Source organism: Gallinula chloropus (genome assembly GCF_964237585.1).
Source record: "Gallinula chloropus genome assembly, chromosome: 6".
Lineage (NCBI taxonomy): Eukaryota > Metazoa > Chordata > Aves > Gruiformes > Rallidae > Gallinula > Gallinula chloropus.
In genome coordinates, this window is record NC_140091.1 from 12,156,396 (window position 1) to 12,169,199 (window position 12,804).

The 12,804-nt window shown below is 47.5% G+C and overlaps 1 protein-coding gene across 1 annotated transcript; it reads left to right on the forward strand.

The window, feature by feature from the left end:
- Positions 1 to 77: 77 nt before the first annotated feature.
- Positions 78 to 10,603, forward strand: MED8 (mediator complex subunit 8; the record flags this gene model as incomplete). Its single annotated transcript, XM_084266512.1, has 7 exons — positions 78 to 83; positions 3,306 to 3,424; positions 4,472 to 4,616; positions 5,233 to 5,373; positions 5,783 to 5,864; positions 6,887 to 7,135; positions 10,128 to 10,603. 7 exons carry the CDS (start codon positions 78 to 80, stop codon positions 10,190 to 10,192), a joined length of 807 nt encoding a protein of 268 aa, XP_084122638.1. The 3' UTR covers positions 10,193 to 10,603.
- Between the last annotated feature and the right edge of the window lie 2,201 nt (positions 10,604 to 12,804).

Consider the following 12,804-nt stretch of genomic DNA (forward strand, 5'->3'; position numbering starts at 1 on the left):
CCCCCCCGGCCCCGCCCCTCGCGGCGCGCGGCTGACCCGGAAGCGCGGCTCTCCCGTAGCAACGGAGCGGCGCCGCCATGCAGGTGAGGGGCCTCGGGCCTGGCCGGGCCCGGGCGCGGGCTGGCTCGGGGGCGCGGCTCGGGGGTGTCGTACGGCCGCCTGGGCCGCTGCCGGGGCCCTGCCGCGGGCGGGAGGCCTGCGGGGCCGCACGGCGGCGGGGTTCGGCCCGCCTGGTTGGTTTCGGAGCCTCCTGCCACGGAGGCCCCGAGCACCGCGGGGCTCGGCCCGAGGCGGTGACCAGCGCAGCGGCTGCAATTCCTCCTGCGGTCCTCGGGCCCGGGAGGGCTGCGGCGGCCTGGGTGGGAGGCTGCGCTCGGCCCTGCGGGCTGGCGCGGTGCCTTGGCGGGCAGCGACCGCCTGTGCGTCCGTCCCGGGGCTCCTGTGCCGCTCGGCCCTTGCTGCGGCAAGTGGTCGAACCACACGTCAGGCACCTGAGGGCCCGGTCCCTACCAGCCTGGCTTTCCGCTAGATCAGAGGGCGATGCCCGAAGGAAGCTGTGAGAGCCAAACAAGCCATTGCGGTCCTTCTGTGTCAGATAGCGCTCGCACCTTCCTTGTGCTTAGTGGCCTTGAATGAATTGCCATGGATGGAAAGAGGATGTAGTTACTTTTTGAAGTGTTGTGGATTTTTAGCATCCATAACGTCCAGTGGAAAAGGGTTCCAGAGGTCAGTGGCAGGTTAATGGACTAAAGCTAAAAGAGGGAAGGTTTAGATTAGATATTAGGGGGAAGTTTTTTACAGAAAGAGTGGTGAGGTGCTGGAACAGGCTGCCCAGAGAGATAGTGGATTCCCCGTCCCTGGAGGTGTTCAAGGCCAGGTTGGATGGGGCCCTGGGCAGCCTTGTGTAGCTCCAGGCCTGGAGGTTGGTGTCCCTGCCTGTGGCAGGGGGGTTGGAGCTCTATGATCCTTGGGGTCCCTTCCAACCCAGACCATTCTATGATTCTATGAAAGGTTCACTGCCTTTGGTGGGTTTGAATCTGCTACCTGCTGGCTTGGTGCAAGTCTCCTGGAAAAGAAAGTAAAAATGGATTGCCCTGCAGTTCCTCATCTCTAGGGTCTGCTATATCGTCTCTCCTTGTATCAGTCACTCACACATACTGGCCTCTTCTGCTTTTAGCTGCTGTATCTAAGGAACTGAGGAATATTCTTGATCACCCTTGTTGCCTTTATTTGTACATATTCCTTTTCAGTTGGAGGGACAAGAGTGACACATAATAATCAAGATGCAAATGAGGCATAGATTTATTCAGTGACATAGCGATCCTTAGTTTTCTGTTGCTTTCCCAATAAATCCTGTTATTGCTTTTACTTTCTGGACTCCTTCTTGAGCCCTGGACAGATATTTTTACAGGTTACAGGTAATCTCAAGATCTCAGTTCTGAGTGATAACGTTATCAGCTCAGAGAATGTCATTGTGTATGGAAAGTCAGGGTTCCCCCCCCCCCTCTTTGTTTTGCCACGTGCGTTGCTTTACATTTACCTACTCTGAATTTCACCTTTAACTCTCAGTCATTCCACATCAGGACGTCCTTCAGCAATCCCTCCCATAAACCCTATCTTTACTGCCTCGGGGCAATTTAGTACTGCTAGCAAACACCTTAAATCGCTGCTTGAATATAGGATACGCCTGCAAGAGGCACAGCATTCCTTGGAAACCCCGGTCAGTCTTATTGCATGTATGCTTTGCAGTGCTTACATCTGCTTCCAAATCTTAATGGCTTTGGAGAGAGCCTGTGAGAGAAAGAAGGAGGCTTGGAGCACGCTGCTGCTGTGCAATGGGATTTTATTCATCCTCTTGAGGGCCGCTTGGATAAGCACAGGCAGCGGGCCAAGTGAACTGTGGTGGGTGCATACGCCTGGCACCTCTGCGGTAAAACGCTGGCTACCAGCCCAACTTGTAATACAGGCGTTAGTTAATCTTCTTGCACAAATACAACGCGCACAAACAGTTGTAGACTCATTTCTTAATTGCGTCAGGAACTGACTAGTCCCATCGCGAGATGGAGGAGAGAGCTTTTATTGCGAGGTGGGACACTCAGCAATCCGCTCTGTGGACTGAGGAACACGGCTGAATACAGTTGACGCAGCTATTTCTTCTCGGGTGGTTAAGGGAAATGAAGTCTGATCAGTTATTACTAAAAAAAACCCATTATAGTCTTGTCAGGCTATAAATAAAATAGAAAAAATAACCTGTTCATGTATTCTCATGAACATGGTAGATAATACTTGATAATGTCTCCGGAGAAGCTCACCCTGGTCCAGTGTACTTGAACAGAACAACAACAAACCCAATAGCAAGCATGCCAACAGCCTGAGTCACGCTATCTGCTTTCCCAATCGGCATTCCCTTTCTATTATTTGATTGCTTTGTCCCACCCTCCTCATGGATTATTATTTTACAGTTCTCAACTTACATGAGCAGTTCATTAGGGTTGGAACTTTAATTATATTTTGTGCAATACTCTACTATGAATAAGTTAGAATAGATAAGATTCTAGAGGGTTTTTGCAAGAGTCAAGGATATACCTTGGTGTCTTTGGCAACAGATCCCTTGTCCTGACGCTTTGTCTCTCACCATCCTTCCTGACCTGGGGATGTCAGTGGAAAAGGTTATTTAAACAACATAATCCAGAGCAAGAGGCAGGAGGTGGTGTGTTCATGTGTCGGTATGTGTGGCCCCTGTCACAGCAGGGCCTCCCACAGCCAGCACAGCACACGTAGGAGAAGAGCTGACAGTTTCTTTAGCAACTGGAAGTGGCACTTGTACAGGAAGAAAGGACAGAAACTGGATTCTGTAGGCCATGGACCTGAAACTCATTTTGCAAAGGGCTGTTTGGCTTTTTGGTGTGGAGACACCACTGTGCCCACATCTGCTGTCAGAACAGGTTGAGGGAATGGTAATCTGCTTTGAGCTGTGTTAGTTTACATGGCTCACAAAGGAGGTATGAGCTAACTGATGACTTTGCCCAATGTGGTAAAAAGCAGATGTAAGTGACAGTGTTTCCATGACACTCATCTAGATCTTAAAAAGGACAGCTAGCCATGGTTTGTCTCGTGCATGACTCTCCTGCCTAAGTGTTCCAACCCAAGGGGAAGGGTCAGTGTGAAACCACAGGATTTTTATTTCCAGAGTCTCTTTGCTTCCCTGAAAAGGAGGCTTTCTATAGGAGAGGTTGGACTATGCATGTGTATGGGAAGGTGTGAAGCTTTGTCCTCATCTCTTGTCATTTTTTGCCTTTTTTTAGAGAGAGGAGAAGCAGCTGGAGCTGACCCTGGAGGCGCTCATCAGTCAGGTGGCTGACCTGAAGAACTCCTTGGTCAGTTTTATCTATAAGCTGGAGAATGAGTACGACCGGCTCACATGGTAAGGTGTCTCACAGAGCTGGGGGCACTGTCAGTCGCTGCTGAAGCTGTTCCAGACTCAGCTCAGAGAACCACAAAGTATAATTAAAACCCATTAGCCTATTGTCAGTAGGTTTAAATTTGTTTTTCACATTTCTACTGGAAGAAACACTACACATCTTCCACCAGAAAACCAGCTGAAATCCATTGGTTTCATTCTGTATAACAATAGTGTCATGTTAACACCTTTTAATCTAGACACTTTATGAGGACTGGACTTGCATCTGCAGTGACTGGAAACTTCTTGGACAAAAGTTCAGAGACCCATGTACACCATAAAATGAGCAATGTTCTTTCTGCATTTCTTGACTTTGGCTTTTCTCGCTCCGGTATAAACTCAGCTCTTGTGTTTTGGTGGTTCTGATGTTTTACCAGTCAGTTTGAGAGACTTGCAAGGTGGCATTAGCTTCCTGCTGGAGTGTAAAGATGTTACATCTGCAGCCTAATAAACTACACAGTATCTTAGACGGTGTCTGCCACTGTGGCAAAGCTTCAGAGGCAATTAGCGCTGATAGTTACATTGTAGAAGGCAGGAGAGGTGATGAATTCCCCAGAGAGAGCAAGCTGAAGGGCACTTACTGGACAAGATTATCAGTTATTTTGCTTCATTCTTCCTTTGTCTGGATAGCCAGGCTATAAATACTGTCCCTTTTGGCTGTACTGCTTCGCAGTTGGATTGTTTCTCAGGCCTTGCTCTAGAATTGCACTGGGTGAGTTAGTGATAAGGAAAGCATTGTTTCTGTGTAGGTTACTGAAATCCCAAACAACTGCCACTTCCAGTGGTACCACTTGCAGTGTCCCTGAGCTGTTTGCAGCAGTGTATGTAGGGGCTGGAATTTGTCCACACCTGCACATTCAGCCCAAGGTTTTACTGCTTACTGCCTGGAGTAGACTGATTTGAGGAGTAATAGTTTTATTTCCTCACTTCCCAGCCACTTGAGTTGTGAAAAGATAAAAACTGTCTGTGGCATCCCTGTCCATGTCTTGTCCTCTTTATTTGCTTTCCCAGGCCCTCTGTTCTGGACAGCTTTGCATTGCTCTCAGGGCAGCTGAACACCTTGAATAAAGTGCTAAAGCATGAGAAGACCCCACTGTTGCGAAACCAGGTTATCATACCCTTAGTGCTGTCTCCAGACCGTGATGAGGAGATCATGGTAAGAAACTTCCCTCTGAATGTTGGCGCTGGAGTATCAGAAAGTGCTCGTGTACCTGCTCCAGCTTACCAGTCCTTGTGCTTGGCATTCCTCAGCTCTTTTGTGCCTGGGAGCTGCTTCACTGGGGGGCTTTCACCTCTGAACACTTGCACTGGTTAGGCTTTACAGGAGGTGTTCCTGTCCATAAATGCTGTTTTCATGATGTTGGGGTTGAAAGAGAGAGTGTCTTGCATAGCTGGGAGGTCTCTCTGTAAGCTCCTGGTTTTCTCTGCTGTAGCTGTGCAGTTTCTGTCAGACACCTGCATCTCAATTTGCCCTGCTTGTCTTCTGACCAATATGGGGTGTTGTACCAAACCTCCAGCATTGGCAATGTCTTCAGCTGTCTGTGGCCGTGCTGGAGGACTGCTCTTCAGCCCCCATGGGTTGCTCTGACTATGCAGACACAGTGCAAATCCCTAGGCAAATTGTTGGAACTTCCTAATGCTCCCCAGGTCAAGGTTTCCCTGCAGCATGCTACTAACTGGTTCCAACACCACGGCCTGTGCTCTGGTCTTGAGCTGTCTGAGTGCTGGGCTGGAGGAGGGGGCTCTGAGCGTGTCTTGTCCGACTATTGCAGCGGCAGACAGAGGGGCGCGTGCCCGTGTTCAGCCATGAGGTCGTGCCTGACCATCTGCGAACTAAACCTGACCCCGAGGTGGAGGAGCAGGAGAAGCAGCTGATCACAGATGCAGCTCGAATTAGCCCTGATGTGGCACAGGTAGGTGAAGAAGAGTTTGATACTCCTGCCTCTTAGTCCTTGGGCATGAGATGCCCTTTAACTCCCCTTCCTTGTGATTGTTTGATTGTTTCCTTTTTTGCTGTGTCCTTTTCTGTCTGAGATTTTTCCAGCTGAGGTTGGGGTTCCTCCACAGTTTCACAAAGCAAGGGTGTTCAGCCTGCTGGCTGTTCACAAGCAGTACCATCAGACCAGTAAGGGAAAGGTGAAGGCCATCCCATCTCCACAGTCCCCACCTGCATGCATTAGCACTGGGCTCTCTGTGCTCCACTGCCAAAATGCTTATTTTTGGTTACACAGACCCTGGGAAGAGAAAGCTTGTTCATCTACCTTGCTGACTTGTACTGGGTTGGAGGTATCTTTGTGGTTCCTAATGGCTTTCATTTTGCAGAAACAGATTCAAAGTCTGAACAAAATGTGCTCAAATCTGCTGGAGAAAATCAGCAAAGAGGAGCGTGAATCTGAAAGTGGAGGTACGTCACTGCGGTGGGAGTGGGGTGCAGGGTCCAAGCAATGGCAGAAAATGGTAAATCAGAGACCCTGAAGCATGGGAAATACAGATGAGCAGCACAGACAGAAACATTCAGGAAGATGCAAGATTGGCTGTCCTGGAGCCCTTTAATTTTCAAAGGGGTCTTATGGGTGCAATCTGTTCTGCCTGTGTCACCAGTGCATGTCAGGAAAGTCATCCCAATCCTTTGCCTTATCCCCCTTTGAAGAAGTGGTATGTGTTTACCAAGAAAACATTCTGGTCAACTTGGATTAATAAAAATACCTGTGAAAATGCAGTGGCAGTGATTGGGAAACCCCTTAGCTGTGTTCTGAATGAGTCCCCAGCATGTTTGTTGGCAGGCTTTTGTGTGACGTCCTTTAGATGGTGACTGCTTCAAGCTCTTGGTTAAGCTTTTCTGGTTCTGACTCTGATGATGCACATCTTTATTTTAATGGTCTCTGTCATAAGCTGCTCCCTATGCCTTGGGGTGTGTTGTGCACAACTCTCAAAGGTAATGGGGATTTTTTTTGGTCATCTTTTATACCCACATAGTGTAAGCAAGGACCTAAGTACAAGTTCTGTCTGTTTTCCAGGGTTGATAGTGTGACTGGGCAGGTGTGTGGTAGAAAAAGTCGCAGACATTGTGCTGCTTTGAGATCATTGTTTGTTGCCATTGTTTATCTAAAACACAGTGCTTGCTGCCTGCTGTAGGATTCAGCATGGAGGAGCTTTTAGTGGGAACATTCTCACAGGCGTGGAGGAGTTGGCTCCCTCTGTCCCGCTTCCCTGAGCAGCGTATGCCCTGCTCTCAGTGGAGAAGCTCTCGGATCACCACTGTCCTGGAGTTTGCAGCTTCTTTGACCCTGCTGAGACTCCTGTAGGACAGCTTGTTAGAAGCTGGTCTCTTATTACCTGCACCAAAATACCAGAGAAATAAATCATACTATGCAAGTCTTTAGACTTCATTGCTGAAATGCTCCAAAATCACTTCTTTTTCTACAGGTTTACGGCAGAACAAGCAGACTTTCAACCCTGCAGATACCAACGCGCTGGTAGCGGCTGTGGCCTTTGGGAAAGGATTGTCAAATCGGCGACCCCCTGGCTCTGGGGGATCTGTCCAGACAGGCCAGCCAGGAGCTGGTGCCATCATTGCAGGTGCTTCGGGCATGCAGCAGGTCCCCATGTCAGGTGCACCAGCTCAGCAGCAGCCAATGCTGGCAGGAGTGCAGATGGCACAAGCAGGACAGCCAGGTAAATAAGTTGCATGTCTGACAGCAGTCGAAATGCAGGGAGTAAGACAGACAAATGCAGATGTAGAGATCCTTCCCCAGTCACCTTTTAGGTACAACCTTAATAACATGAGTCAGGTTGGAACAGTAGCCTAATACCTGCTCAAAATTGGCTCGGAGGTTGAAATGGATCCCAGCCATCCAGCTTCAGCTTAACTCTCACTTTTAATACCTATTTAATAATAGATGTAGTGAATGTAGGGATCAACGTGGAGGGAGATCACAGTGTACTTTTGCAGGGATCTGTGCTGTGGGTTTTGCTGTCAAATACAAGTTGGGGGTAGGCAATAAAGTGGAAAAGCTTGATGATAATGGGTAATTGAAAGTAAGGAAAAAATTAAAGCTGTCTAAAGAATCACAGATTTCATGTACCAAATTACTTCCCTGAATAGTAGATTACATTTGTATTAAATACAAAGTGAAACACATGAGCATAGAACTTTGACTTTGCATGCCGAGCACCTGGACTCTAAGCACAGTACCTGTATTTGGAGAATAGATACATGTTCAGTTTGGGCAAAAATGCAAACCAAATGTTAGGAATTTCTAGGGAACCTGCTTGGTGGGGAGAGGGTTGGACTCGATGATCTCTGGAGGTGCCTTCCAACCCCTGCAGTTCTGTGAATCTGTGAATTACTGTAAAAAGAAGAGAGAAATAGAGGATGTCATTACATCATTGTATAATTGCATTGGGTATCCACACCTGCAATATTATATCCGGTTCTGATCTCTGCTCTGCTACTGAGGATAGCTTCAGGGTAGGGAGAAGAAAGTCTGGAAGCCTATAAAATCCCAACTTGTATCCAGCAGTTGTGTGGGGAATGACTGTTCGCTGTTTCCCGTGTAGAAGGATCAATGAGAGCGCACCAGTGAAAACAGCATCTTGTAGATTCCCAACCCAAGGGAGGTACTTTTCTGAATACTAAATAATTACACCACACGTTGCCAAGTGTGTGATGTGTACGTCAAGTTTGGATGAGATGGAAAAGCAAGTAGGTAAACTGATGAGAAATCAGTCAACAGCTAGTCCTGAAGACAGAGCTCTGACTCCCAAGTCCCTGAGCCACAGTATGCTAGAAGCTGAGGGGGCATTGTGTGGAGGTATCACTGCAGGCGTGGCTGCTCCAGTATTCCCCCGTAAATCTCCTCTGCTGGGTTTCTTTTGGGGGACCTGCAGGTCAAACCTGTGCTGTCATCCTTGTGTTCATGGTCATTGAGATTTTGGATATCGGATAACCTAATTGGTATTTTCTTGTCTGTATAATGACTGGTGTTCAGAAATGAACTTGAGCAACAATATTAATCCTAAGTTAATTATGTATTTATGTAAGAGTTAGAAAGTAATTTCCACTGTGATTTGGAAACAAAGAAGGCCCCTGTGGTTTCTGGCTACAGAATGGGAAGACGGTCGCTTCTGTCCATCAGTAGTGTGCTGGTGACAAGACCACTTGCCCAGCCTGTGTCACCAGGAAGTTCCCTTTTGATAAGAGCAGCTATACTGGGTTTTGCCAAAAGTCACTCCCACAATCCTGCTTTTGATAGTGGCCCATAGCCGAGCCTGAAAGAATATAAGAACAAATTATATCCTGACAGTAGTTGTTTAGGGATTTTTAACCCAGAGTTTGGCTTAGCAGCCATCAATGTCTGCAGCTCCTCTTTGAATTACAGTTTTGGCATCTATACCACCTATGGCAGCGTGTCCCATGGCTTTATCGCATGTTTTACTTAAAAAACAATCATGTTTATGTTTAAATCTTTTGTCTGGTAATTTTATTGCTAGTTTCCTTTTTACCTGTCGAGAAATGGTGAATATTTTTTCCTCACCTACTTTCTCCATACAAGTTTTCATTTTTTAGAAGTCTGTCATGTCTTCCTGTCTTTGTCCATCTCTTCCCTCCCCCAGCAAATGTCTCCTGGTCTGTTTATATGTCCTTGTGTGAAAACTACAATGTATCTTAGCCCAGCCTTGCAACTCTTACCTGGATCTTTTGTTTGTTTTCAAAACTGGGAGGACCAGAACCACTCCAAGTACTCCGAAGTGGGTGAACCATACCGCCCTGTTCACACTTCCTTTTGGAGTAATGTCTGACAGTATTTGTCTACTCATTGTTAGCACTGAAGTGGTGTCAGATTGCCTGCCAGTTCACTGCAGGCAATGACCCGCTTTGGATATGTCTGAGATAGTTTCATACTCTGTTAACCATTTGCTCATTGAATCTTTTCTTGTCCTGCAGTTTTACTGTTCAGAAGTCTTCCTTTTCCTCTGTTTGAATTTGAACATACATTCCATTTCCTGAAGGAGGAATGTTCTATGAATATCCCTGTGCTGCTCTTTAATCACTTTTTGTTTATTTTTCTGCTTGTCTTGGGTTTTTTTAGCACCATACACTTACTGTAAGCTGCTAGTGCAATGTCTTTGAACACGCTCCCATGTGTGATTGGTATCAGCAAAGAGGAATAATGTACAAAAGGTTGATGTGGTTAAGAGAAATGAAGAGATCTGGGAGAAGCTTAGCAATTTAAATATACACTTTGACTATGAATAATGCTACAGGGAAGGGGATACAGGCTCTCTGAGATGGAAGTGGGGACCAGCATGGGAATTTCTCGGAGTGCTGCTGCCAGCAGCTTCTGTGACACCAAACGAGGCCCATGCTCTCGTAGAAGCCTCCTGCTAAGAGAATGTCTTGTTTAAGATGGAACAATGATAGCATTTGGGGAGTAGCAGGGGGACACAGGAAATGCCAAGGAGATTTATCAGCAAGGAAAGATGCCAATTTGTAGAAGAGATTGATTGTGTTAGGTCAGAAGCTGGAAGATGCTGTAGCAGGTAAGCCTAGTGTGGTACCTGAAGTGGAACACAAAAGGGGTCATTGTGAGTCTTACAAATCCTGAGCAAATGTCCTCACACATAGCTGATTTTGCACTGCTTTTTCTTTTTTTTCTTTCTCCAGGAAAAATGCCAAGTGGCATAAAAACAAACATCAAATCTGCCTCAATGCATCCGTATCAGAGATGAGCTGAGATGAACCACATCCAGGGAGAAGCAGTTGCCATCATTGTTCCTGCTGCAGCCACCACACCTGGATTCCTTCGAGGATTTCTGAGTCCCTTTGCATATCCACACACCATATCTAGGGAGATAAGGGCTATGAGGGCCTTCCCTGGGATTTATTTAGTGCTTGTGAGGAGCTGCTAGTGGCCCTGTCTCCTGTACACAAGGACTTCTCTGTTCAGTGAGAGCAGAGGACTTTGCTTCTAGTATTGATCCTGTCTTCTTCAGGTCTGTCCTGGAGGACAACTACCCTTTTCTGATACAGAACCCTGCATCAGAAAATAAGTGCATGGAGCACTCTGCTCCTTGTTTCTGCCTGTTCACTTGGGATGTTCTTTCTTCACTCCCTCTTGTTGAATAAAGCCCTTGTTAGACACACTGTGGGAGACTGGTGTTCATCTCTTGGGTTATAAGGACTCTTCTTTCCCTTTGGGTAAGGCTACAGAGCAGCCCCCATCTAAAATACACAGAAGATGTTGGACTTGAGTGCCTGAGCTGCAGGCTTATGCGTAAAGAGTGGTTATAAAGTGAGTCAGCAGGGTACAAACATAAGCAGTAAATGTCTTGTTCATTGTAAACCCATTATGACTATTCCCCAGGAAGCAAAATACTGGGAAAGACTATTACAAGACCCACAGCAAGAAGGCAGCACTTCAGAAACAAGCACAGAGCTTTTATATTGTGATGCTGCTGCAAATCCCAGCTGGATCTGATTTAACTTCCATAGTTCTCTGCTTCTGTGTTTCCTATGAAATTTTTTAGCTCCTTCAGGATTAACTTGTCACTTCAGAGAGGTATTTTAATCTGCCCAGGACCATGGCACCTCTGAATCAGCCGGGCTTTGAGGTCTGGCCTGTTTCTTTTTGGAACTGGGCATTGCGAAGCCATCCCTGTGCCTGCCTAATGGAAGATTCCTCTGAGAATGAAGGGTGGGGAGTGTGTGCCCACAGAGCGTGTCAGTACATACATCCCCATCCTAAAGACAACCGTCATGCTTCTTGCTGCTCTTGCTGGGACTTCCCTTTTGACTTGTGGTGAAAGCCAGCACTGTATTTTACTCAATAGCATCTGTCAGCAATCTTATGGGTGAGGAAATCTCCACTCAGCAGATACAGCCTGCAGCTGCTCCTGCACTGCTTGCCTCTGAGCTAATCAGATCCAGCTTATTTGTGGAGGCTGTGGGCCGTTCTCCCAAAACAAAACCTTCCACAAAGCCGTGACTAGGGCAGCTATTGACCCATTTTGATGTGTGAGCCCTTGAAAAGCACTGAGCTGGGAAGGGGAAAGTTGAGCTGGAAGCACAAGCAGCTTATACAATAAGCAAAGCTGCTCCGCTCCAAATGCGACGTGCCCGCAGTGGCACCGGCCCAGCCAGACTGATGGGATTGCTGCTTGCTCCTGATAAACACCAAGCTCCCAGCTCCCCGCTCCCTGAGGAGCTGCTGGCTGTAGTGGGGGGGGTGTTGGGAATGCAGGGGCACGCTGCTGGTGTTGGGGCCAGGGGTTTGTGTGATGCCCAGAGCCTGATAGTGGGGGGAATCGGAGCCCACAGGGCTGTGCCCTGTGATGGGCTGAGCGCTGTGGGATGGCTGTTCCCTGCTCTGTCTCATGTCCCTGCTTCTGAAGGAAGCAGAAAACAGAGGAATGTGTCAGATCCCTGGCACTCATCACACAGGGAGCCTCAGCTCTAGGACGCTGCTTTGCTTCGTCCCCCAGTCTGGCTTCCTTATAAAGCTAAAATGCCTCAGCACAGGAGCTCTGGGGCCAGCGACGGCCAGGGCAATTCAGGCAGCCCAGGACGCGCAGAACGTGGCTGCCTGCTACCCGCACTAACCTGGCTCTCCCGAAAATGCCTCCAGTGAGGCAGGCCAGACCTTTCACACACTTGGACGCGAGGAAGGGAAATACAGGCTGGGTTTTTTTCCGTAGATTATAGAGCTGGGGAGGCCGGCAGGCTCACCAGTGTAACTTCCTGCATGACACAGGCTGTTCTGAATTAGTTCTTGTGTAAATTAGAGCACTGTTGTTAGGAAAACAGTTGGTCTTGAACTGATAGGTCTCTGCTACACTGGCTGGTAGGTTGTTCTAAGGTTAATATCTTATTGCACCTTATATTGAGGGGCATTTCTTTAATTCTATTTCTTTAATTCAAGTCTCCGGATCTTCTCAGCCAGGGAGCGAGACCATGAGATAGTCCTGGAGAGAGGAGTCATATAGTATGATCAAGGTTTCCTGATGGGTTTTTTTATGATAAGCTGAACTGATTAAAGTCCCTTTTGCTATAAGGCATATTTTTCCACTTCTTGGCTGGCATCCAAATCTTCTTATGCATCCATGTCCTTTGGGACACTGGACTAGGACACGCTATTCTAATTGTGGAAATGGGAATTTCACATGCAGAACGACTTTAACCTCTTATCCAGTCACTGCCAGTGCTTGAATGTTTAAACAGGGAACAGGAACAGGCCTTTTACCCTTAAGGACCCAGTGGAAATTCATGGTCCACTGCTTGCCACCATGGCCTCCAAGTCCAACAGGGATTCACCATTCCCAGTGCACTGTGTCAGAATAAAAGC